General features: G+C 38.6%; 1 protein-coding gene across 6 annotated transcripts in view; it reads left to right on the top strand.

Annotated features, from left to right (window-relative positions):
* The window catches only part of LOC105499543 (phosphodiesterase 1A), a 410,818-nt gene extending 383,453 nt beyond the window's left edge, over positions 1-27,365 (top strand). For all 6 annotated transcript variants that reach the window (XM_071073012.1, XM_071073013.1, XM_071073011.1 and 3 more), the window contains 2 exons: positions 22,078-22,191; positions 26,901-27,365. In XM_071073012.1, coding sequence (XP_070929113.1) covers positions 22,078-22,148 — 71 coding nt within the window. In that variant the 3' untranslated portion in view covers positions 22,149-22,191; positions 26,901-27,365. The remainder of the gene's footprint in view (positions 1-22,077; positions 22,192-26,900) is intronic.
* Positions 27,366-27,704: the final 339 nt, after the last annotated feature.

The following is a 27,704-nucleotide window of genomic DNA, read 5'->3' as shown; positions in this document are numbered from 1 at the left end:
CTGGCCTTGCCAGTGAATCAAACTGCTTCTGATGGGCCTTATGGACAGGTATGGAGAAAAAGCATTTACCAGAACAATAGCTGCATAACAGGCACCAGATGTGTTAATGTGTTCAAGAATGAAACTACATTGGATATAGCAGTTGCAATTAGAGTCACCACTTGGTTAAGCTTACAATAAGTCATTGCCATTCTCCAGGATCCACCTGTCTTCTGTACAAGCCAAATAGAAGAGTTGAATGGGAATATGGTGAAAATCACCACCTCTGCATCTTTCAAGTCCTTGATGGTTGCACTAGTCTCTGAAAACCATTCAAGAATGCTACCTTATTTTCTATTTACTATTGTCTTAGGTACAGGCAGTTCTAATAGCTTCCATTTGGCCTTCCCTATCATAATAATCCTCACCCCCTAGTTAGGGAACCAATGTGGGGATTCTGCCTGCTGCTAAGTCTGTCTATTCCAATAATGCATTTTGAACTGGGGAAATAACTACATTATGGGTTTGGGGACCACTGGACCTGAGCTAAAGCTGCATTAATCACCTGACTCCCCTAAACCTCTACTACAACTGGAGGGCCACAGTGACGTTTTCAGTCTCTTGGAATCAATGTCAGTTCAGAGCCAGTGGCCAGTCATCCCTGAAAAGTCTGATTATTTTCCTTTCCCTGATACAAGGCCAGAGGTCCCTTTGGGGGAAGTATAGGAGAAAGACTAACAGTATAAATTTTATGTAGTGCACCAGGGCTTTTCCTCAACGGGATCTGGTCTCCCCTTCACTTAAAGGGCTCTGGGTCTATAAACTGGCTCAAGTCTAGAAATTGATTGAGGGGCAGTGATTCCCTGTTGTCATGATTCGAGTTAGAATTTTGTTCACTTGACCCAGAAATTTTGTGCTTCTACAGTTCAAGAAAGAGCACAGTAAGCTTCCCATCTATTTTACTTCTAGGAACATCATGATTAATTAGTCAGTGCTGGAGGTCTACACAAGTCAGATTATTCTGATTGTTGCTTTGCCTCTGCTGTTAATTCCAGTAACTACGCCCACCTTGCCTTTGGCATTTGAGTGCCATCACTTGGTCCCTGCCACCCAATGATCCAATTATTCCCATTGCATTTGTTTTCTAATTGAGTGATTGTAGTTCCCACCGTAAGTTCTGGAATGCAGAGAAGAGCAGTCACAGAAATCTTTAAGGATGCTGGTGCTCCCCTCACAAATTTATTTCTTAAAATATTAGTGAAAGGTATATCTTCTGGACCCTTCCAGTGTGGGTGAGTAGGTTTTATGTGACAAGTTCACTGTAGCATTCCAATTTCCTTAAGCCTTTTAATTCCCTCCTCTAAATGAGACCAAGGTAGATCAGGCCTCCCCAGCTCACTCATGGGGTGGGCTATTTTTTTATCCATGTTTCAGCCAGTCAACCAAATAAACTTATAGTGCCTTTTTTCACTCCTTGAGCTGCAATATTAAATGCAGAATATATGCTTAGTGGGCTCATATCAATAAATTTGGCCTCATCCTTTATGTTTCTCCCACCACAATCCCACATCCTTAATGTCCATTCCCACACAGGCTTCCTGGATGTCTGCCGGTATCAATTAGAACATTCAAGTAGTTCTTTTGGAACTATAGTGCACCTCCTTGTGGGTCATACTCTGAACCTCGCCTCTGGGATTTGAGTCTATTTATAGGTTTAGAAGCAAAGAGGGGTGGTGGGGGTGGGTCTTGAGGAGAACCAGCATTGTCTTGCCTGGCAACTGCTGCAGGGGAGACCATTACTCTTTTTTGTGGCAATGCAGTTAATCTCAGAGAGGGGCGGAAAGGAGATACCACTGTGGGTGGGGGTGCTGCTGCCTCTGGGGGTGGAGAGGATACTCACCCTGGCAAAAATTACTCATCAGAATTTAGGAGCTCAATGCCCCCAGCTCCCCAAGGTCATCCCTCATATCCCCATCCCCATTTAGATAATTCCATTTTTTTTTCCCAACTAATGTCCTCACTTTAACAGTAGACAACAGTAGAGGCCGAGAGTTCACCTTTCTTTGTAATTCAGCCAATGGCATGCTGAAGGCTTGTGTTTGATTTTCAGCAGTTTAAGTCCTATGGCTACAGAAGAGGAGATTCTCCTTCAGGACACACTTAGAAAGTTTTAGGGTATGTATGTGCATCTGGATCTGGGAATTGGAATCCCTGATCTCATCTTTTTCTTTCCTCACTTCATCCAGTGATATTAAGACCACTCAACTAACTTCATTATCATTCACTGGTTTCCCACAAGAGTTTGAAGGTATGCATAGAGTCACTAAACTTACCTCCTGAAAGTGGTGAATTAGGAGCATCAAGTGCATTTATTTTGTGTATCTCTATAAACAGTTCACACCAAAGACTATTTAGGTTTAATCAGATTATAGAGTCAGTTCCAGAAATCCCAAAACCCATTAATGAAATTCATTTTAAAAATACTGTTTCTCTAGAACCATTCCTGGCATCAGTGTCTGTATTAGTCAGGGTTCTCCAGGAGGACAGAACCAATAGGATATATATGAAAGGGAATTTATTAGGGAAAATTGGCTCACATTGTCACAAAGGCAAAGTCTCACCACCGTAGGCTGTCTGCAAGATGAAGAAACAGTTGGTAGCATGACTTTAAGGGAAGCTGGTAGTGTGACCACTGAGTCTGAAAGCCTCAAAACCAAGGAGGCCAAGAATGCAGCCCCAGTCTGAAGCCAATGGCCTTAGAGTGTCCCAGGAGGCAGCTACTGCAAGTCTCAGAGTTTAAGGGCCAAAGAACCTGGAGTCTGGTATCCAAGGACAAAGGATAAAAAGGTGTCCTACTCAAGAAGAGAGATAGAGAGGTCAAAAGAGAAAGCTGAGCAAGACAAACATCCCTCTTCTCCTGCCTGCATTGCTCTACCCACATCCCTAACTGATTGGATGGTGCATGCCCACATCGAGGATGGCCAAGTTCACTGACTCATGGTTCAATCTCTTCTGGACACACCCTCACAGCCATACCCCAAATCAATATTTCACCAACCCTTGATCGAGTCAAACTGACACCTAAAATTAATCATCACACTAAGAAAAGCCAAAAACATAAGAGGCAGTACATTACACCCAGGGAGGGAGCACAATATACGGTTAGGATCTAGGACTCCAGAACTAGACCGTCTTGTTCAATTCTGGTTCCTTACTTTTTAGTTATGTAATCTTGGACAATTTGTTTAATCTTTTTTGTGTTTCAGTTTGCTCATTTTTAAAGTGAAGATCACAAAAATAGTCTCTGTCTCAAGAGCTATTAGGAGGATTAAATGAGTCAATATATATAAAGTGTTTAGAACTTAGCATTTTCTACAATAATTCTTTTTTTTTTTTTTAATTTGAGACAGGGTTTCGCTGTGTCACCCAGCCTGAAGTGCAATGGCATAATCATAGCTCACTGCAGCCTCAAACTCCCGGGCTCAAGACATCCTCCTGCCTCAGTCTCCTGAATAGTTAGGACTACAGACACACACTACCATGCCTGGCTAAATTTTTACTTTTGTAGAGATGTGGTCTCACTGTACTCCACAGGCTGGTCTTGAACTCCTGGACTCAAGTAATCCTCTCTCCTCAGCCTCCCAAAGGGCTTGGATTATAGGCATGAGCCAATGCACTCAGCCTACATTAACTCTTATTATCCTGGGCTCACATATGCTCCTTGAGACTGAATGGATATTTTATAGAAAGCTTCCTTAAAGAAGTGTACTACAGAAAAATATTACTTGCTCATGATGATTTTGATATATGTAAGATTATGCTTAACTCATGACAAAACATGCAACGGCGCAGTCCATCAATCAATCGAGTGAACTGCTGTATGATGAATTACCTTGATAGGTGATTTTTATCACCTTTCCATTCTTAATTAACCTATCAAGATAGTCTATAAAGTTTATCCCCAAATATCTTTAAAATCCCTCCAGTTTTCTGTATGAGTAAATCAAGCAATGGAATTAGCTTGTTCTGAATGGCTACTAGAGCTGCTCACTCTATATAGTTATAAATGAACCATCTTTATCTAAATACTTTCTATTAAGGCTTCTGCCACTTCATATATCTGTCACAGAACCCTTTGGGGGAAAAAAGGATTCTAAAAAAGAATGTTCTGTAAACCTAAATTTTCTTTAAAAAGGGCACTTTAATTAATCCAGTGAACTTGGTTTATGACAATTCAATTTTTTCCTGAAGGGATTTTTACCATTTAAATTTTTATCTCTTAAAGTATGCCTAGATTTAGACTGTATACAGCCCAAACTCTTCAGCTTCCCTAATTTTACTTCTTCTAGGACTGCTATTTATACTTTGGCTAATATAATTTTCTCTTGTTAGTGATAGGAATCTAGGAAATTCCCAGTAATCATGCAAAAAATATGTAACTAAATTATTTGATCTCTGTCATATGTATCTAATTTCTGTATTGTGTTCTTTCTCCAAAGAAAAAAATTATACAAAGTGAAAAGGAAAGGAAAAGTGATCTAGAAGATCTCTTCAGGTAGGATTCAGTATGTCTTCTCGGGAAGATGGTGAAAACCTACAAGAATCTGATGCTCAACGTTTATTACAGTGTCATCTTCAAAACACAACCAAGGCCCATTCTTTAGCAAGATAACTGGGTAGTGAGTGATCTTGGAAGCCATGCACTAATTTTGATTCATGTCAGGAAATTTTTGTAGAGTTAGCAATAGAAATTCAGTCTAAGTTAATATCAACTCAAAGATATTAACTCATCACTCTGGACGTGGGATTCATTCAGAAGACTCCTGTGTTCCCACATTACCCTTCGATCTGAGATGAGGCTTCTATAAAATATGAAGGCATGTCTGTCGATTCAGAGAAGCTCAGAAACATCAGTAAGAAACAAAAACTTCATCAAATAAAGGCAGTACAACAACAGTAAGAGAATAGTTTCGATGTTATTTTGATGTAGAGATAATACCCACAACTTATTTTAAATAAGTTTGCCTCCATCAGGACAGTTAATTTGTTACATGAGTCTTTAAAGATTAGAGATTCTACAACTTCCCATAATTCTGACTGAAAGTTGTAGATCAGTAAAGTACTTTGTGACTAATTGCTTAAAGTGCTTTTTATTTTAAAGCATGAATTTACAAGTTTACTTTAATAGGAGCAACTTGCATATACACCCAAGGGAGACAATTTCTTCCACTACTACATTCACAAACTGTAAGTAGATGAAGCTAGCTCTCTCCACATATCCCGTCAAATAATCCCCCATCATAGCCAGCCAAAGTTAGGTATCGACATGTACACAGCAGAGAAAGAAATAACATGGAAAGACTTTTGTAAGAACCCAAGAGCCTTTCTCACCCCAGGTTAAAGGATAGCTGAATATGTGGAATTGATTTCTATCTTGGCTGATTCTTAGGCCCAATCAACATAGCTACTACCAACTCTCTAAAGCCTTTTAGAGTTAAGATTAGGTGGCTTCAAGCTAAAAGATGAGATGAAAAACATTTATTTCTGGGGGCATTTGGTAGCTCCAGTTCAACTCAGTTTACAAATTTGTTAAACATTGTTTACAAAATACCATCAGAGATATCTTTAGACTCCTAGAATTTTGGATTATGCATACCACCAGCCTCTGATGACTTGTTCTTCCATAACAGATATTTACATGGTGAATATTATTTAGGTTGGTAAAGATTGCAAGTGGATTTAGTTTCCATGAAAAAAATGAAGAGAAAAAAAATCAAAGGAAACTTACTTTCCTGACTCTTCTCTCATCCTCCCCAGAAGGAAACTCACACAAAAAAGTGCCCTCTCCATTGAAAAGTTTGTTGATTATAAACACTTAAATTGGGTCTTAGAGTCTATAGAAACTTGTGATATTTGCAGTCTCTAGGTTAGAAACAGTTCATAGCTCTTGTTACGTTTGAATATGCAAAGTGTGCACAATTTGAGATCTTTAAGATCTACAATGGATGCTTAGCCATGGTGTTGCAGGATGGAAAGTCACAATTCATCAAAATAGGCCTGGCGCGGTGGCTCACACCTATAATCCCAGCACTTCGGAAGGCCAAGGCAGGCAGATCACCTGAGGTCAGGAGTTTGAGACCAGCCTGGCCAACATGGTGAAACCCTGTCTCTACTAAAAATACAAAAATTAGCCAGACTTGGTGGCTTGTGCCTGTAATCCCAGCTACTGGGAAAGCTGAGCCGGGAGAATCGCTTGAACCCAGGAGCTGGAGGTTGCAGTGAGCCGAGATTGCACCATTGCACTCCAGCCTGGGTGACAGAGCAAGACTCCGTCTCAAAAAAATAAAAAAAATTAAAAAAAAAATAAAATAAATTCATCAAAACAAAAATGATAACAGGGTTTGTGCTCCTCTACATCTTTTGATTTTTTAAGCATAGATACTTCCGTTATATATTTATCCTGGATTTTAAATAAAATAACTTCTCATTATTCTTGGAGTCCCAATGTCTATTATTTCTCCTTTATGGTATTAGCAGCCCTTTATTTGAAATCCCCACGGGTATAGGACTTGTGCAGGCCTTGCTACTGGATTCTTTTTAGCTTATCTTCTAGCTGGGTTTATCGCAGATAATAGTAGTAAAAAGAGAATCTTATTTCTTACAAGTGCTGCTCACACTTTTTACTACCACAGTACCCAGCCACCCTTGAAGAACTGAATTTCAAATCCTAGCAGCTTGTCAGAGAAGGAAGATGAAAAATGTCATGTTTACTCCATGTTTCCCAACTGGAAACTTCACTGCTGTACTTTTCCAGATGACTAAGAATGCTACTGCCCTTTCCAATCAGTAGTACTTTCCCCTTTGAGTCAAGGCCTTAGCACTGCGTTACCAAACTCTTCAACTTAGTAATAAAATTCATAGCTCTGGGGTTGAAAGCCCAGCTCTGTCACTTAGATGATATATGACCTTGGGTAAAAAAAAATGTTGAAAGGATAAGATGATAAAATATGTGAAGCACTAAGGACAGTGCTTGGTACATGGTAAACATTTTCTGAATGTTTACTATTGTTTTTACTGTTGCTACTAATATTTTTCTTAATAATTATAAACTTAAGTTATTCCTCCTTACTAAGTTATGTTCTTATGCAATTTCCTGTACAGATAACTTAGGGTAAAATAATTTGAGCTATAGTAACACTTTATGCTAAAATACATATAGACAGATTATTGATATGGCTGTTGAGGCCTCACAATCATGGCAAAGTCATGGCTTACATGGCGGCAGGCAAGAGGGCTTGTGCAGGTGAGCTCCCGTTTATAAAACCATCAGATCTCATGAGACTTATTCACCACCACGAGAACAGCATGGGAGAAACTGTAACCATGATTCAATTATCTTCACCTGGTCCCGCACTTGACACGTGGGGATGATTACTATTATTATTATTGAGATGGAGTTTCTCTCTTTTTGCCCAGGCTGGAGTGCAATGGCGTGATCTTGGCTCACCGGCAACATCTGCCTCCCGGGTTCAAGCAATTCTCCTGCCTCAGAATTGATCCCCGAGTAACTGGTATTACAGGCATGTGCCACGATGCCCAGCTAATTTTCTATATTTTTAGTAGAGATGCGGTTTCTCCATGTTGGTCAGGCTGGTCTCGAACTCCCGGCCTCAGGTGATCCACCCACCTCAGCCCCACAAAGTGCTGGGATTACAGGCGTGAGCCACTGCACCCGACTGAAGTGGGGATTATTATAGTTCAAGGTGAGATATAGGTGGGAACACAGCCAAACCATATCAATTTCCTACAGCCATTCATGATAAAGATGAATGATACATGCTTATCCTACATGTATATATCTAGTCCATATTTAGTAAAATACAAGAATTTAAAATATAAATGTGGTTGTGTATTGCATCATTTTAAGGTTATTGCATAAAGAGCCAGAATTTCCCAGCTGGACATGGTGGCTCATGCCTGTAATCCCAACACTTTTGGAGGCTGAGGTGAGCAGATTGCTTGAGTCCAGGAGTTCAAGACCAGCCTGGGCAACATGACGAAACCCCATCTCCACAAAAAGTATAAAACAGTACCTGGGCATGGTGGCGTGCTTGTGTGGTTCCAGCTACTTGGGAGTCTGAAGTTGGGAGGATCACCTGAGCCCAGGAGGTGGAGGCTGCAGTTGAGCCATGATAGCACCACTGCATTCTAGCCTGGGTGACCAGAATGAGACCCTGTCTAAAAAACAAAAAACAAACAAACAAACAAATCACAGAATTTAAAATTTGACATATTTTTTATATTCATGTTTGGGCCCATTTAAAAAAAAAAGAGCTCAGAACAATGAAAAATTATAGGTGAGTGATTTCGGATAAGTGGTAAAATTACATAATATGAATGCCTTATTTTTTTTTCTGACATTCTTAAAGCTGAGCAACTTGAAAAATAATTTGTCAGTAATAGTATTATGTTATAAAATTCCACATTGAAAGTAGATCCTTCAATTAATTTTTTAACTTGTAAATTGATAATGGTAACAAACCAGAAAATTTAAGAATTGATTTTTAAATGATTTCTGTAGTAATCTGTTCTCACACTGCTAATAAAGACGTACTTGAGACTGGGTAATTTATAAAAGAAAGAGGTTTAATGGACTCACAGCTCCACATGGCTGAGGAGGCATCACAATCACCGTGGAAGGCAAAGGAGAAGCAAAGGCGTGGCTTACATGGCGGCAGGCAAGAGAGGCAAGAGGCACGGGAACTCCCATTTATTAAACCATCAGATCTCGCGTGACTTATTCACTACCATGAGAACAGTATGGGGAAACTGCCCCCATGATTCAATTACCTTCACCTGGCCCTGCCCTTGACACGTGGTGATTATTAAGTTCAAGGTGAGATATGGGTAGGGACACAGCCAAACCATATCAGCTTCCCAGATCCTTTCAAGATAAAGATGAATGATACATATTTGACAGGTATATATCTAGTGCACATGTATAGGAGAGAATTAATGGTTTATGTTTAGAACAATGCACCTCAGGATTTTTTGTTTTTGTTTTTACATGATTGTCATCATCAAAACAAATTCAATCATATTCAGCATTCTCCATTCAGGCACAGAAATGGATTTATGTATTGACAGTTTTACTAAAGACAATTGAGGTTTGTTTTTTGTTGTTGTTGTTATTGTTTGTTTGTTTTCTTCATCCAGCTTTACAAAGAAAACTCAATCAACCAGAATAGTTTATTCAGAGTACTTAAAGGAAAGCCAAAATGTTTTCATCATTTTACAAATTATTTTTTCCAAGTTCTAGCTTTTGAAACTCACTTAGGTAGATAGTTAAAATCAATATTCTATAATTAATTTGTCCTATTTATAGAGATAAAGAATATGTGAATTTTTGGCACATCTCTCACACTCAAGTACAGCCATCACCCTAATAGTGTACATTGTACCTTTTATGTAATTTCTCATCCCTTACCTGCCTCTGAATCTCCTACCCTTCAGTATCTCCAACATCAGACTCAATTTTCATCCCATTTTTCATCCTAATTGAGAAATTAGAGCAGCCCCATGTTGCCTTCCACATCAGCTTGCCTCTAAGAGCCAAATCTGAGCATTTCCATGGCTGATTCCTGCCACTCTTTACAAGAGATAAAGTGTGATTTGAATGGTCTTAACTTCACCACTCCAGAGCTGCTCTCTCCATTGCCACCACCATCTTCTCTACCTTCAATTAATGCCCGTACATTCTTATCGTCTCCCTGCTCTTCAGACCCTGCTTTCTTTTAAGAAGATCTGCAATTCAGTCACAAAGTTCCCTTCTAGGAATAATAACATTTTAATAGCTATCTGAGTCTTCCTCTAAAAGAATGACACTCCGATGGAGAAATAATTGCTTTAACCAGTGGGTAGGAGCTCACAGTAGTTTTCTCAATTGGACTTCATTCCTTTCCCGGCATATATCATTTTTCTTTTCAACCTCCTGCCTTTGCTCAGACTCCACTATACCTCCTCATCCCTTCACTAAGAGCATACTCCTACCTGTGTGCCAACAAAACATATACAACCTTTAGACCCAATATTAGACAACTCTTTCAAGGAGCCAATTCAACTACCTCCTACATTGTTAAACTCTTTCAGTGTAACTTAAGCATTAAGATTTCTGGCTATTTGATAAGGTATCAGCTGCCCCAAGTTGAGTATAATTTCACTGATTTGCAGATGAATATACATATAAAATTTTCATTTTCCATAGATCACCTGTAAAACTCTCTACATATCAAGATGCCTAGCACATATGCATTGGGTATAAGTCTAAAGCTTGCTAAAGTAAATTGCTGTATTTTCCTCAAAATCAGATGTTTTTGTTTTTCTTTAGTGAACCAATACATAATTTACCTATTTCTTGATTTGTATCTTATGTAACACTTTAAGGTATTACTTTCTCTAATTTTACAGGATTGGAGCTAGCATATTTGGGAATTAAGTGGAATTTTGTTTTCACAGTCTTCTTTTTCTTCTACCTAGTGTGCGGTCCTCTCTTATCTTACTGTTGCCTTCATGCATACTGCGAAGTAAAAGAACACATACAACTGCTTTTTCTGCATTAAAATTAAGAGGAAAAAAATAGGGAAAGTATTTCCCCTGGAATTAAAACAGATTTCTTTTTCCCAGCATGTAAGGCAAACTACATTATATGGGTGCCAGAACACCAATTAAAATCAGAATATCTGATTTATCCTACATTACATTTCTCCAATGACTGTAACTTTAATCTTTGATCACCAATTTATTCTAGTTATCTGCAACATAAACTATATAAATGGTCTAAAAGTAAAACTGAAGCAACTTAGAGACGTGTCTGCTTAAGGAAATACTGTTATACATAGCAAAGATAATATTCTTCTCATGAAGAAATAAGAATGCAGTGTTACTCAGAGCTAGTATTTCTGTTGAAAAGACTGCACAAACCAAATCTGTGGTAAGTATATTTCAAACACCATTTACTATTGCTGTAAATTGAAAAAATTAACCAGGGCATTGCTCTGAGGAATAGCTTGTGATTCTGTCTCCCAAATTCACCTAGGCTATGGTGCCTTGGAAGAGTCAGTTACCCCTCTAATCATGACTTTCTCATCCCTAAAATGAAAATCATAACAATGATTTTCCTACTCACATGCAGGGATTGTTGGGCTAGGTAAGTCAAAAATAGGGAGTGCAAAATAAGCTATTAAATCATTTTGTTTTTTATATCTACATGAGAAATGATCTTTTAATTATGGATTTGAGGTATTAGAAAAATACAAAAAGAACAAAAAATTTATTTCTGTGGTAGGAAAATTACTATTGAGAACAAAACTAATTTTTTAAAAGAGTGAATTTAAAGTCTATTTAAAGAAAAATATTAGGTAAGTGAGAGGATAGGTGGCATATGAATATGGCAGAAATGGTGAGGGTAGGTTACTCATGATTGTAGCTTGGGAAACAGTCAAACTAGAGGCCAATATTCTGGTTGTCCTTTTTCAGAGGGATCCAGCCGCTTGCTGGCTTTAAGACTTTGGGCAGATAGATTTCAAGCTATGTCTCAGCTTCCACAATTGTTTAACCTTACTTTATACGGTTGCTGTGAGGGAGGCCAGGTGTGGTGGCTCACACATGTAATTCCAGCACTTTGGGAGGCCAAGGCAGGTGGATCACCTGAAGGTCAGGGTTCAGGGCCAGCTTGGCCAACACGTGAAACTCATCTCTATGAAAAATACAAAAAAACAAAAAACAAAAAACAAAAAAAAATTAGCTGAGCGTGGTGGTGGATACCTATAGTCCCAGCTACTTGGGAGGCTGAAGCAGGAGAATTGCTTGAACCCAGGAGACTGAGGTTGCAGTGGGCCGAGATCACACCATTGCACTCCAGCCTGGACAACAACAGCAAAATTTCGTCTCAAATAATAATAATAATAATAATAATAATAATAATAATAAATTTGCAGAGAGGATTCAGGGAAGTGAGGTGAGTGAAGCACTTAGAATAGTGTCTGCCACCTAGTAGGTATTCACAAAGTATTGATTATTATTGTCATATTTTCAATTGTATAATAATTTATCCTAACAGGTTATTTCTCAGATAGTGAGACCGTGACTGGAGAACAAAAGTCTCTAATATCCACTTGATAGTGTGTTTGTTGTAATTCCCTGCAAGTGTTATTTACAGCACCACGAGTCTAACACATTATGATTCTAATATGGGAAAAGCGAGCTCAAATTGCAATCTAAAAGCCTAGATTAGCTAAATTTAGAGGATTTCTGTTGGTTTTGGTAAGCGTCTCTCCTATAACAACTATCCCCTCGCTGCTCCTTGAAGAATTGAGACTCTATTTACAAAGCAAACTCATAATATTTCTTATCATTTTACAAATTACTTTTGTTAGACTTGAACTTTTGAAACTGGTTGAGATGAACACCTAAAACTCTTTGAAATGAATAGAATTATTGATGTTCCTTTATTTTCACTCTTTTTCCTGGCTGACAAACAAGTTTATATGCAATTTCTTTGAGCAGGCCACTTGCATTCATTCCTAATAAGCAGCTTTCTATATATATGACCTTGCAAACCCTTCCAGTAAAATGAAATTCAAAGGTCACATTACTGGTCTTCTTGAAGTATCAGTGAATTAAAAGCCAGTCGTTTTGACTTCAGGTTATCTATTTATAATCTGCATTGTAGAAAGTCAGCTGATTATTCTGGGCCTATTTCTTGCCTGAAAAATGAACTTAGACTAGATCAAGTTTTAATGCAGGGTTATATAGGGAGGGTCGGAATACCTAGAGAGGGATTTCTTTTTTTTTTTTTAATTTATTTATTATTATTATACTTTTAAGTTGTAGGGTACATGTGCATAACGTGCAGGTTTGTTACATATGTATACTTGTGCCATGTTGGTGTGCTGCACCCATCAACTCGTCATTTACATCAGGTATAACTCCCAGTGCAATCCCTCCCCCCGGCCTCCTCCCCATGATAGGCCCCGGTGTGTGATGTTCCCCTTTCTGAGTCCAAGTGATCTCATTGTTCAGTTCCCACCTATGAGTGAGAACATGCGGTGTTTGGTTTTCTGTTCTTGTGATAGTTTGCTAAGAATGATGGTTTCCAGCTGCATCCATGTCTCTACAAAGGACACAAACTCATCCTTTTTTATGGCTGCATAGTATTCCATGGTGTATATGTGCCACATTTTCTTAATCCAATCTGTCACTGATGGACATTTGGGTCGATTCCAAGTCTTTGCTATTGTGAATAGTGCTGAAATAAACATACGTGTGCATGTGTCTTTATAGCAGCATAATTTATAATCCTTTGGGTATATACCCAGTAATGGGATGGCTGGGTCGTATGGTACATCTAGTTCTAGATCCTTGAGGAATCGCCATACTGTTTTCCATAATGGTTGAACTAGTTTACAATCCCACCAACAGTGTAAAAGTGTTCCTATTTCTCCACATCCTCTCTAGCACCTGTTGTTTCCTGACTTTTTAATGATCGCCATTCTAACTGGTGTGAGATGGTATCTCATTGTGGTTTTGATTTGCATTTCTCTGATGGCCAGTGATGATGAGCATTTTTTCATGTGTCTGTTGGCTGTATGAATGTCTTCTTTTGAGAAATGTCTGTTCATATCCTTTGCCCACTTTTTGATGGGGTGGTTTGTTTTTTTCTTGTAAATTTGTTTGAGTTCTTTGCAGGTTCTGGATATTAGCCCTTTGTCAGATGAGTAGATTGCAAAAATTTTCTCCCATTCTGTAGGTTGCCTGTTCACTCTGATGGTAGTTTCTTTTGCTGTGCAGAAGCTCTTTAGTTTAATGAGATCCCATTTGTCAATTTTGGCTTTTGCTGCCGTTGCTTTTGGTGTTTTAGACATGAAGTCTTTGCCCATGCCTATGTCCTGAATGGTACTACCTAGGTTTTCCTCTAGGATTTTTATGGTATTAGGTCTAACATTTAAGTCTCTAATCCATCTTGAATTAATTTTCGTATAAGGAGTAAGGAAAGGATCCAGTTTCAGCTTTCTACTTATGGCTAGCCAATTTTCCCAGCACCATTTATTAAATAGGGAATCCTTTCCCCATTTCTTGTTTCTCTCAGGTTTGTCAAAGATCAGATGGCTGTAGATGTGTGGTATTATTTCTGAGGACTCTGTTCTGTTCCATTGGTCTATATCTCTGTTTTGGTACCAGTACCATGCTGTTTTGGTTACTGTAGCCTTGTAGTATAGTTTGAAGTCAGGTAGCGTGATGCCTCCAGCTTTGTTCTTTTGACTTAGGATTGTCTTGGAGATGCGGGCCCTTTTTTGGTTCCATATGAACTTTAAAGCAGTTTTTTCCAATTCTGTGAAGAAACTCATTGGTAGCTTGATGGGGATGGCATTGAATCTATAAATTACCTTGGGCAGTATGGCCATTTTCACTATATTGATTCTTCCTATCCATGAGCATGGTATGTTCTTCCATTTGTTTGTGTCCTCTTTTATTTCACTGAGCAGTGGTTTGTAGTTCTCCTTGAAGAGGTCCTTTACATCCCTTGTAAGTTGGATTCCTAGGTATTTTATTCTCTTTGAAGCAATTGTGAATGGAAGTTCATTCCTGATTTGGCTCTCTGTTTGTCTGTTACTGGTGTATAAGAATGCTTGTGATTTTTGCACATTAATTTTGTATCCTGAGACTTTGCTGAAGTTGCTTATCAGCTTAAGGAGATTCTGGGCTGAGACAATGGGGTTTTCTAAATATACAATCATGTCATCTGCAAACAGGGACAGTTTGACTTCTTCTTTTCCTAACTGAATACCCTTGATTGCTTTCTCTTGCCTAATTGCCCTAGCCAGAACTTCCAACACTATGTTGAATAGGAGTGGTGAGAGAGGGCATCCCTGTCTTGTGCCAGTTTTCAAAGGGAATTTTTCCAGTTTTTGTCCATTCAGTATGATATTGGCTGTGGGTTTGTCATAAATAGCTCTTATTATTTTGAGGTACGTTCCATCAATACCGAATTTATTGAGCGTTTTTAGCATGAAGGGCTGTTGAATTTTGTCAAAAGCCTTTTCTGCATCTATTGAGATAATCATGTGGTTCTTGTCTTTGGTTCTGTTTATATGGATTATGTTTATTGATTTGCGAATGTTGAACGAGCCTTGCATCCCAGGGGTGAAGCCCACTTGATCATGGTGGATAAGCTTTTTGATGTGTTGCTGAATCCGGTTTGCCAGTATTTTATTGAGGATTTTTACATCGATGTTCATCAGGGATATTGGTCTAAAATTCTCTTTTTTTGTTGTGTCTCTGCCAGGCTTTGGTATCAGGATGATGTTGGCCTCATAAAATGAGTTAGGGAGGATTCCCTCTTTTTCTATTGATTGGAATAGTTTCAGAAGGAATGGTACCAGCTCCTCCTTGTACCTCTGGTAGAATTCAGCTGTGAATCCATCTGGTCCTGGACTTTTTTTGGTTGGTAGGCTATTAATTATTGCCTCAATTTCAGAGCCTACTATTGGTCTATTCAGGGATTCAACTTCTTCCTGGTTTAGTCTTGGAAGAGTGTAAGTGTCCAGGAAATTATCCATTTCTTCTAGATTTTCCAGTTTATTTGCGTAGAGGTGTTTATAGTATTCTCTGATGGTAGTTTGTATTTCTGTGGGGTCGGTGGTGATATCCCCTTTATCATTTTTAATTGCATCGATTTGATTCTTCTCTCTTTTCTTCTTTATTAGTCTTGCTAGTGGTCTGTCAATTTTGTTGATCTTTTCAAAAAACCAACTCCTGGATTCATTGATTTTTTGGAGAGTTTTTTGTGTCTCTATCTCCTTCAGTTCTGCTCTGATCTTAGTTATTTCTTGCCTTCTGCTAGCTTTCGAATGTGTTTGCTCTTGCTTCTCTAGTTCTTTTAATTGCGATGTTAGAGTGTCAATTTTAGATCTTTCCTGCTTTCTCTTGTGGGCATTTAGTGCTATAAATTTCCCTCTACACACTGCTTTAAATGTGTCCCAGAGATTCTGGTATGTTGTATCTTTGTTCTCATTGGTTTCAAAGAACATCTTTATTTCTGCCTTCATTTCGTTATGTACCCAGTAGTCATTCAGGAGCAGGTTGTTCAGTTTCCATGTAGTTGAGCGGTTTTGATTGAGTTTCTTAGTCCTGAGTTCTAGTTTGATTGCACTGTGGTCTGAGAGACAGTTTGTTATAATTTCTGTTCTTGTACATTTGCTGAGGAGTGCTTTACTTCCAATTACGTGGTCAATTTTGGAGTAAGTATGATGTGGTGCTGAGAAGAATGTATATTCTGTTGATTTGGGGTGGAGAGTTCTATAGATGTCTATTAGGTCTGCTTGCTGCAGAGATGAGTTCAATTCCTGGATATCCTTGTTAACTTTCTGTCTCGTTGATCTGTCTAATGTTGACAGTGGAGTGTTGAAGTCTCCCATTATTATTGTATGGGAGTCTAAGTCTCTTTGTAAGTCTCTAAGGACTTGCTTTATGAATCTGGGTGCTCCTGTATTGGGTGCATATATATTTAGGATAGTTAGCTCTTCCTGTTGAATTGATCCCTTTACCATTATGTAATGGCCTTCTTTGTCTCTTTTGATCTTTGATGGTTTAAAGTCTGTTTTATCAGAGACTAGTATTGCAATCCCCGCTTTTTTTTGTTCTCCATTTGCTTGGTAAATCTTCCTCCATCCCTTTATTTTGAGCCTATGTATGTCTCTGCGTGTGAGATGGGTCTCCTGAATACAGCAGACTGATGGGTCTTGACTCTTTATCCAGTTTGCCAGTCTGTGTCTTTTAATTGGAGCATTTAGTCCATTTACATTTAAGGTTAAGATTGTTATGTGTGAACTTGATCCTGCCATTATGATATTAACTGGTTATTTTGCTCGTTAGTTGATGCAGTTTCTTCCTAGCCTCGATGGTCTTTACATTTTGGCATGTTTTTGCAATGGCTGGTACCGGTTGTTCCTTTCCATGTTTAGTGCTTCCTTCAGGGTCTCTTGTAAGGCAGGCCTAGTGGTGACAAAATCTCTAAGCATTTGCTTATCTGTAAAGGATTTTATTTCTCCTTCACTTATGAAACTTAGTTTGGCTGGATATGAAATTCTGGGTTTAAAATTCTTTTCTTTAAGAATGTTGAATATTGGCCCCCACTCTCTTCTGGCTTGGAGAGTTTCTGCCGAGAGATCTGCTGTTAGTCTGATGGGCTTCCCTTTGTGGGTAACCCGACCTTTCTCTCTGGCTGCCCTTAAGATTTTTTCCTTCATTTCAACTTTGGTGAATCTGGCAATTATGTGTCTTGGAGTTGCTCTTCTTGAGGAGTATCTTTGTGGCTTTCTCTGTATTTCCTGGATTTGAATGTTGGCCTGCCCTACTAGGTTGGGGAAGTTCTCCTGGATGATATCCTGAAGAGTGTTTTCCAACTTGGTTCCATTTTCCCCCTCACTTTCAGGCACCCCAATCAGACGTAGATTTGGTCTTTTTACATAATCCCATACTTCTTGCAGGCTTTGTTCATTTCTTTTTCTTCTTTTTTCTTTTGGTTTCTCTTCTCGCTTCATTTCATTCATTTGATCCTCAATCGCAGATACTCTTTCTTCCAGTTGATCGAGCGGTTACTGAAGCTTGTGCATTTGTCACGTATTTCTCGTGTCATGGTTTTCATCTCTTTTATTTCATTTATGACCTTCTCTGCATTAATTACTCTAGCCATCAATTCTTCCACTTTTTTTTCAAGATTTTTAGTTTCTTTGTGCTGGGTACGTAATTCCTCCTTTAGCTCTGAGAAATTTGATGGACTGAAGCCTTCTTCTCTCATCTCATCAAAGTCATTCTCCGTCCAGCTTTGATCCGTTGCTGGCGATGAGCTGCGCTCCTTTGCCGGGGGAGATGCGCTCTTATTTTTTGAATTTCCAGCTTTTCTGCCCTGCTTTTTCCCCATCTTTGTGGTTTTATCTGCCTCTGGTCTTTGATGATGGTGATGTACTGATGGGGTTTTGGTGTAGGTGTCCTTCCTGTTTGATAGTTTTCCTTCTAACAGTCAGGACCCTCAGCTGTAGGTCTGTTGGAGATTGCTTGAGGTCCACTCCAGACCCTGTTTGCCTGAGTATCCCGCAGCAGAGGTTGCAGAAGATAGAATATTTCTGAACAGCGAGTGTACCTGTCTGATTCTTGCTTTGGAAGCTTCCTCTCAGGGGTGTACTCCACCCTGTGAGGTGTGGGGTGTCAGACTGCCCCTAGTGGGGGATGTCTCCCAGTTAGGCTACTCAGGGGTCAGGGACCCACTTGAGCAGGGAGTCTGTCCCTTCTCAGATCTCAACCTCCGTGTTGGGAGATCCACTGCTCTCTTCAAAGCTGTCAGACAGAGTCGTTTGCGTCTGCAGAGGTTTCGGCTGTGTTTGTTATTGCCCTGTCCCCAGAGGTGGAGTCTACAGAGACAGGCAGGTTTCCTTGAGCTGCTGTGAGCTCCACCCAGTTCGAGCTTCCCAGCAGCTTTGTTTACCTACTTAAGCCTCAGCAATGGCGGGCGCCCCTCCCCCAGCCTCGCTGCTGCCTTGCCGGTAGATCACAGACTGCTGTGCTAGCAATGAGGGAGGCTCCGTGGGTGTGGGACCCTCCCGGCCAGGTGTGGGATATGATCTCCTGGTGTGCCTGTTTGCTTAAAGCGCAGTATTGGGGTGGGAGTTACCCGATTTTCCAGGTGTTGTGTGTCTCAGTTCCCCTGGCTAGGAAAAAGGATTCCCTTCCCCCTTGCGCTTCCCAGGTGAGGCAATGCCTCGCCCTGCTTCAGCTCTCGCTGGTCGGGCTGCAGCAGCTGACCAGCACCTATCATCCGGCACTCCCTAGTGAGATGAACCCAGTACCACAGTTGAAAATGCAGAAATCACCGGTCTTCTGTGTAGCTCGCGCTGGGAGTTGGAGACTGGAGCTGTTCCTATTCGGCCATCTTGCTCCGCCCCCGGGATTTCTTTTTACTAGTCTTTAACTGAAATTTATCATTTCCTTCATTTGTAGGAAAGAATATACATCAACATTTATGATATTTTTGTCATCAATAGAACTATATATCTATTTATTTATTATATACTTATTATACACTTACATTTAGTGTAGCAACCTTGAAGTATCATTTGATATCATTATTTCAAAACAGATAGTAGACCTTCAATTAGATCTTTTAATTTAAAGCATTAATAAAGAAGCATATATAATACTATAGCACATCACTAGGTTTACGTAAATATGTTGATAACTGTATTTTGATTAGAATTCGTAGTAATCATATATATTTTATTTTATTTATAAATTTTACATTGAAAAGCTGGCCATAGGTTTCACCAGACTACAAGAGGGACCTACGATTCAAAACCGTTTGGAGCCTTGGTATATGGATGTTTCTCAAAGCCTTTATATGGTATACTCTTGGGCCATAAAGGTCATCTTAGGTGATATTTAATGGATTGAAAATCCAAATTATTTCCTCTTTGTGGGAAAATGATATGTCAGAATAATATGACTTCCTTTTTTATGACATACTAAGGGTCACTAACAAGTATTATTGCCCAAGTTAATTGTAAAGGCTTCTACAGCTAAAGATTTATCAACTAGAAGTAATGTAATTTGGATTTGCTGAGGACTCTACTATCTGGCTGTCATGAAATTCCTTAGCAATTGTGTGTCTATCCCTGAAAAGAGCTGGAATTTTAGTTTTCAAGGAAGACCCTTCTTCAGTGCTACAAAACTGTTATCATGAGTTCATCATAGTTTTTAATTGTTGCTAATCACATGTACAGAATTATTATTGGGTATAATATGTGTATCATTTAGGGATTTGTTATTTTTTATAATTGCTGCCTTGTTACCATTTGATTACTTTCTTCGTTTTTCTTTTACTCATTTATTACTGCTGATTTCTTTATCCACTAGAAATAAGATAAATACTTTGGTAGTGGATGGCCTTAGTGTCCTTTATCCATTGTAAAAAGTTCTCTAAAAAATTTTGAGAACCAGTGACTTAGTTGATTACTTCTATTCCTTTCTCGTAATTCAGTCTGTTCTTTTTACTATGTTCTGTTCTATTCTAGACTGTTTTGTTCTGTTCTAATCTAGTCTTAAGTAACAGAACATTAAATCCAAAGTTTAAGCCAAGACTCTAACATGATAAATGTCAGAAAAAAACCTGATTTTTGAGACAAGAATTTCAAAGAAGATTCATAACTCAGTAATAAGATGCATAAAACCCTTTCCCAATTCAAACAAATGAAAGGGTCAGGTTATTGAGCTCGAAAAAAAAAAAGATTTATGAAGAGGATTTCTTTAAAAACTTATCTGCTATTGGGAAAAGTGTAGAAATGCTTCCTTCTTCACCTCAAATCAAGGGAGGAGAACTTCACCAAGACCCTTGGGGAGATTGAAGTTAAGAAGATATTGTGAATGGAATCTAGTTCCTACCTGAGAGATCTAAAGAGTTAAGTGTTGGCAGGTGAGCCAAAAGAGAGACAGCTGTGTAGGTTTCAGCTTTTCTTCCAGTCATTCATGGAAACAAATGCCTCAAGAGTGTGTCATGTGAACCAAATGTACCCACCCACATTTGGAAGGATGATGGGACCTCAGCAGACAGAAGCCGGAAATGTACCAACAAATTTCCAGGAGCTGTGGACATTGTAAAGAAGCCAGAGATTCATGGGTCTTACCAACCTGGTAAAAAGCCATGGTCCTTGACAAGAAGTCTGTTAAGAGCCCATGAGTGTGCTTCTTATAAGAAAATAAAGGCAGCTGTAAATGCCTGCCAAGTCTAGTGAGTGCAAAGCCATCCTACAACACTGCTGCTCCTCTTAGCCTTCTTCTCTCCCCTGCTCAGGAGTCCAAAGTAGCCAGTAGAGAGAGAGCAAAGAAGAAATGAGAGAAACATCAACCATACACACCCCACCCCGCTCCACACACATGCACCATTTTTGGGTTCTGTAACAAACCCAAGGTGGGAAAGGAGTCTTGTTTTTGTTTGACGATGTGTATTACATGAGACCAGACCTTCTATTGTCTGATTTGAGACTTTGGCAACTTAATGTGATCACAGGATGTTTTTAGTTCTCTAAGAATGATCAGGAAAGTAATGAGACTACCTGACATTTTGATCTTGGCTGAGAAGATAAGTCCCCACCCTGCATACTTTCAAGACAAAATTGCTTTGTAATAGCACCTGATAAATTCTGTATGTCCACTAGTTGCATAACCTCAACAAAAATCTGCTGCAACTGAGTTGATACAATCCTACAATACATGTTAAAGGAATTATAACAAAGTTAATTGGTGCAAAGTTTAATTGTTAGAATATCTACTCAAACTTCAGACAGAAAGAACTTTCCATTGTATATGGCTATTTCCTGAACTATCAAGATATTTCAAGTAACTGACTCAAAAATTAATTTGTTTGTTTTGTTTACTTAGTTACTTATGTAATAAGACTCTTTTATCTAAACATTTTGCTTTATACTTCTATTTTCATAGATTCTCTACAACCTCTCCAGATATGTTGAAAGATTTTTCCATGCTAATATTTTATTTTTCTTCAAAGTTTATATGGAAACTGAGTGATTCCAAGATTAGTTTGTCTTGACAGATTGTATCTTAAACACTACTATCCTTTCATACTCATTTTTAAAAATTCATAGCAACTAAGCAATGTGTGGTAAAAGACATTGATCATTAGAAGGTTTAGTTAAAGGAATTTGTTCCAATTAAAAAATATTCAGAAAAAAACATGATTTTTTACATGAGATTTAATAGATGTTTAAACATGTTTCATCTATTTTATTTCTGTATTCTCAGATTAAATCACAGCTTGAGAAAGTTATGTAACCAACAGAAGACAGCTTGTTATACTATGTAGATCCACAGGCTGAAAGGAAAGTGTTTGGTATCTTTGAAAACCTGTGCCACAAAATCCATTGTAAAATTCAGTCTTCAACATTTTACAAAGTTCTTCAGTCTCCTAATCTGACTAGTTTTTTCCAAAGCTTTATTTTGTTTTGTTTTGGTTTTGTTTCCTTATGTTTTTAGGTGAACCTGATCTTCATAAGAACTCAGAAGACCTAGTAAATGCTGAAGAAAAACATGAGACACATTCATAGGCCTGAAACACCTTAAAGACTTCTGTCATTTTAAACATGAGAGGTAACTTTATTTTATAGACAAGAAACTTAACTTCTAAAATAAATGGTTTGCAGAATACCGTTAGAGATGAAATTATCTTATTTAAATGCCTTCCTAGATATATTTTTTAAATCTCTATTAATCCTTTGAGACAAAATCTTAACAGGTAAACTTTAAATATTTACCTTTTCAAAGAGTTCTTAATTTGTTAATCAACAAAAATTATATTTACTGAGACTGAAATTTTCATTCTTTAAAAATAATTTTAAAAATGGCCGGGCACAGTGACTCACACTTGTGATCCCAGCACTTTTCGAGGCCAAGGCAGGCGAACCACAAGGTCAGGAGTTTGAGACCAGCCTGGCCAACATAGTGAAATCCTGTCTCTACTAAAAATACAAAAAAATTAGCTGGGTGTGGTGGCAGGCACCTGTAATCCCAGCTACTTGGGAAACTGAGGCAGGAGAATCGCTTGAACCTGGGAGGCAGAGGTTGCAGTGAACTGAGATCAGGCCACTATACTCCAGCCAGGGTGACGGTGCAAGACTCCATCTCAAAATAATAATAATAAATAAGTTCATGGGAATGTTTAATCCTCATTGCTTTTTCCATGTCATGTAGGAAATATAAATGTTTTAGACTGATTTCTTGTTTTATTATATGTAAAAATATGTTTATATCCAGTAATTAAAACAAAGCAAGTACATATTATAAAGCAAATATCATATTCATTAAAATCTGTGAACATGTGCATTTATGGTTCTCTTTTTAAAAATTCAGCTTCTAGGGCTTGTTTTCAGTCTATCAAATTATTAACTCTGGGAGTGATGCCTTGAAAATTTGAATTTTTGATAAGTCAGTCTGTTGATATTTCTGTCCACTAAAATTGAGAACTCATTTGTCTTGAACCGATGGCGGAGATATGGGCAGTTAGATAGGAGGGATGTGTATTTACAATGGAGATGTCTTAATATCTACTAAAAATAAGAAGAAGTAAAGAACAAAATCCAAGTGTTGTAACACATCCTGTTGTTGGGGTGGTGGGTTGGGGCAAGAGAAAATGCTGTGGGTACCATTCCAAACCATAGAGATTTTGCTATTAGTTCCACAGCTGTTACTTTAGATGTGAAAGTGCTAAAACGTGATTCGCTTTTAAAATAATTTCTTCCTCAATATTCTTGAGTTACAAAGACAGTTAGTTGTAAAACTGTCTTTTATTCATAAGAATAGTTTCATTAATAGCAACAATAAAGTGTCAGGCACTGTGGTGGACATCTTGTATATATTATCTCACTGAATCTTCTCAACAATTCCAGAGTTAGTGAGTGTGATCCCTATTTTGTATATAAAGCTTGGAAAGAAATCAAGTTCAAAGTGACTATTCAGCAAAGAAAACCCCTCTCTATCTTTAACAAATATATTGTTTTATATGCTACATCAGTTCCTCCCCCTACTGTCTATCCAGACTATAAATTTATTACCTCGAGAGCCCGTGATCATCTTAGAAGACTCCTTATGTCCTCATGATACACAGTGAAGCCCCGGAGGTATATTTTAGGGAAAACTCATTCAGCGGAATATTTATAGATGTTTTAAGTCACAAAGGGTTTTGTTGGCAAATGTGTATCTTTATAAAACCAAGTAAAACAAAATTAAGAATTTTTCCTACAGGTCATATTCAAGCCAGTATACATCACATAGCATCAAAACAAAACTTTAGGATCAGCATTTCCTAGACATTTATGATAACGGATCTTAAATATTTATGAAAATTTTCCAAAAATTGTGTGTAGATAACAGGTTACCAATACATTTGTGAAAATAACTGTTCATTGTATGAAAATACCTAAGGCAATTTATATGCATACATATGTATATCTATATGTGTGTGTGTGTGTATATATAAATGTATATCTGTAAGTGAGAGTCTGGCATTTCATCAGAAAAGGTTTTGATGAGATTCAGTTAGCAGTTAAGTATCTTTTTGCATTTTTCTTTTTCCTTCTTTTTTTTTTTTTTTTTGGAGACCGAGTCTCGCTCTGTTGCCCAGGCTGGAGTGCCGTTGCGCGTTCTCAGCTCACTGCAACCTCTCTGCCTCCCAGGTTCAAGCAATTCTCCTGCCTCAGTCCCGCAAGAAGCTGGGACTACAGGCGCACGCCGCCACTCCTGGCTCATTTTTTTGTGCTTTAGTAGAGATGGGGTTTCACCGTGTTGCCCAGGCTGGTCTCAAACTCCTGAGCTCAGGCAATCTGCCTGCCTCGGCCTCCCAAAGTGCTAGGATTACAGGCGTGAGCCTGAGCCACTGCACCCGGCCCCTTTTTACATTTTTCAACTAAAAAACCCCCAAAGCTAGAACAGTTTGAGGCCTCCTCAAACTAAATATAATATTTAAGCCCGAGTAGACGATTTGGCAATTTCTTTTTCTGTGAAGTCCAATTAAATTATTTAGCTTCCTTCTCAGTTTGAGAAAGCCCTGCCTTTGGTGCACAGTTTTCCAGGAAATGTGGTCTTCAGTAGCACCTTATAAATTTTGTATGTTCACTAATTATGTAGCCTCAATAGAATTCTGCTGCAACTGAGTTGATACAGTCCTACAATATATGTTAAAGGAATTATCTCAAAGTTAATTGGTGCAAAGTTTAATTGTTGGAATATCTTTACTCAAACTTCAGACAGAAATTCACATAGCTTCAAAAACAAATAGGTCTTTTAAATGAGGGAGATGGGCAAGGTCTAAAAACAACAGGAGTGGTGACAATTGGCAACTGTGACTCAGGCATGGTGTCTGGGAGACAGCAGGCAGTGATCAGTCCTGGAAACAGAGAGGACACAGCACCCCCAATCTGAAGGCTACAGTCAGCTTCTCTCTGGCTCTGACAGATTTTTACTCTGAAAGAGCAAGGGCCCAGTGTTGCCAGCTGTTTCTAGTGGTTAAGAAAGATTCTTAATGTAAACTCTTCCAATTTTTCCTGTTGGCTCAAAGTTTTTTGAAATGCTTTGTGGACAAGAAAAAATATGTCTGAGGGTCAGAATTGGCTTGCAGGGTTTCTGTTGCAAATTTAGCACACCTTCTTTGTGACTGATAGCTAATTCTTTGCTGGCTGCCATCACAGAAAGTATAGATGTTATAGCAGCCTGGCCATGTCTCTGAAAGCCATTGCCTGCTTTGCTCTCAATGTGTAGGTGCCACTGTGAGGCACTTTCCCAGAAAATATTGAGCTCTAATTAAATCTGTGCCGTGTTGAGATTTCATAAATCAATGTGCAACACTACACTTAGGACAAGAAAAAAGCCCTTGAAATCTACTTTTCACATTGTTGTAAAATTTTGCCATCATTTCTAAGAGATTTTAGTCCATGAAAGTGTTTTGTTTTGCTTAAATTTTTCTTTTATGTTTTTGTTTATTAAAGGAAATAAAATAGAATGGTTGGATGTATAATCCCAGGCTGCTTTGTTATTTAAAAAGCTAATAGCATATCATTTATCACATGATCTTTCTTGAAAGATATGTCAGGAAATTCTGGCATTTCAAAAGCAAGCCACTGTCAGACCTGTTATGCACTGGGAGGATAGCGTTCCCTATCGTGACCATTGCCTACTCTTTAACATTGTGTGCTATACAATAAGACATCAAAAATTGATGATTTGTGGGCTGTATTTAGTCAGTAGACTTGCCTGGGCTTTCACACTGATTTAAAATATCTTTTGGAATGTCTTTAGGCAGGGCTTATGTTCTTTAGTTGACTATGGTCCCTGTGAGTCTAGTTGTTTTACACTCACACTGGCCCACTTAACTCATTTACACTGCCTGCCAGGCCCATATGCCTATCTGATCTAGAGAACCAGTTTTTGCTGGAATTGAACACACACATATACAAACACACGCACACACACCCAGAGCAGAAATAGGAAGAGAAATTCCAACTGATATAAAACCACTCTCATTAGAAAGATAGTAGATAAAGAAAGCAGGCCGGGCACGGTGGCTCATGCCTGTAATCCCAGCACTTTGGGAGGCCAAGGCGGGCAGATCACAAGGTCAGGAGATTGGGACCATCCTGGCTAACATGGTGAAATCCTGTCTCTACTGAAAATACAAAAAATTAGCCGGGCGTGGTGTCAGGTGCCTGTAGTCTCAGCTGCTTGGGAGGCTGAGGCAGGAGAGTATCATGAACCAGGGAGGCAGAGCTTGCAGTGAGCTGAGATGGCGCTACTGCACTCCAGCCTGGGCGACAGACCCAGACTCTGTCTCACAAAAAAAAGAAAAAAAAAAAAATCCCTTATTTTTGACAAGGTATATAAAGTGCAATGTGAATTGCCACACAGTAATTGATACCTGTGTGTGACTAAGTGATGACCTTCAGTTTCTATGTTTTCTTTTCTTTTTATTTATTTATTTTTAAATTCACAAATAAAAATGGTGTGAACATGTTTTTTTGAAATTGTGGAATGGCTAAATCAAGCTGATTAACATATGATTAACATATGTGATTAACATTACTTCACATGCTCATCTGTTTTTGTGGGGAGAACATTTAAAATCTCTCTTAGCAGCAGTTTTCAAGAATATGATGCATTGGTTTTTAACTACGGTAACCATGTTTTACAGTAGACCTCTTGAACTGATTCCTCCTATCTAACTGAAATTGTGTACTCTTTGACGAGCATGTGCCCAACCACTCCCCACTCTTCCTTCTCTGATCTACATTTTCATTTGGATTTTATTTCAGGACAATGAAAACAGCATGAAAACATCCTGAATTCTCAACTTTCCACAAAGCTATAGCTCCTCTTTCAACGTAGAATTGGATTGGGCCATTTTAATTGACTCCTATACAAGGAATTAAGAAGAACATAAATTTTGAGCTAGCAACTCTGGTCAAATAAATACACTCAAGTTTTTATCAGAGTTTTTGGCCAGTGCTTGTGCCATTTTTTTCCCTCCACAATTTGGCCTTCTTCAATCAAGCCAGAGGAATTTTTGAAACAAAAGTCAGACAGTTTTTAATTTTTCTTGCTTTTACTCTGTCATAATGACTGTGCAATGCATGTGCAGAAGATGAGATATTTCAAAATTTACTTCCTTGCACTGTCTTACACAGAGTGCTATAACTATAAATTTTTCAAGGTCTTAAATAAAAGGAAGCAAAAACAACATTATGGAAAAAATTTTTTTGCTGTGCTGGGGAATAGACTATTTAGATTGTCCTTCTTATTTTAAATGCATGGGAATGGAATGACAGGCGGGATGCTGAGGAGCTGGTTGAAGCATCAGAGCAATGCTACAATCCAACAGTGGAGCATTAGATCCCCAGCTAGGTGGCCTGATGAACACTGCGTTTGTAAACTCTCATGCTGGGAAATGGCAGCGAAACCTTCTTCTGAACCCGTGTACAAGCCTGCGTCCAGCCCCATGGTTTCAAAGCACGAATGCATTACCTCCATGGGTGTGGTTACAAGTAAGTCACATGCTATCTACAGTTCATGATAACAAGACCACCAGCCATTGGTGGAGACAGACACTAGAATGGAAA

The sequence above is a fragment of the Macaca nemestrina genome, chromosome 11, assembly GCF_043159975.1.
Source record: "Macaca nemestrina isolate mMacNem1 chromosome 11, mMacNem.hap1, whole genome shotgun sequence".
In the NCBI taxonomy this organism is placed as follows: Eukaryota; Metazoa; Chordata; class Mammalia; order Primates; family Cercopithecidae; genus Macaca; species Macaca nemestrina.
The sequence above is the reverse complement of the archived record's forward strand: the minus strand, read 5'-3'. Positions and strand labels throughout refer to the sequence as shown.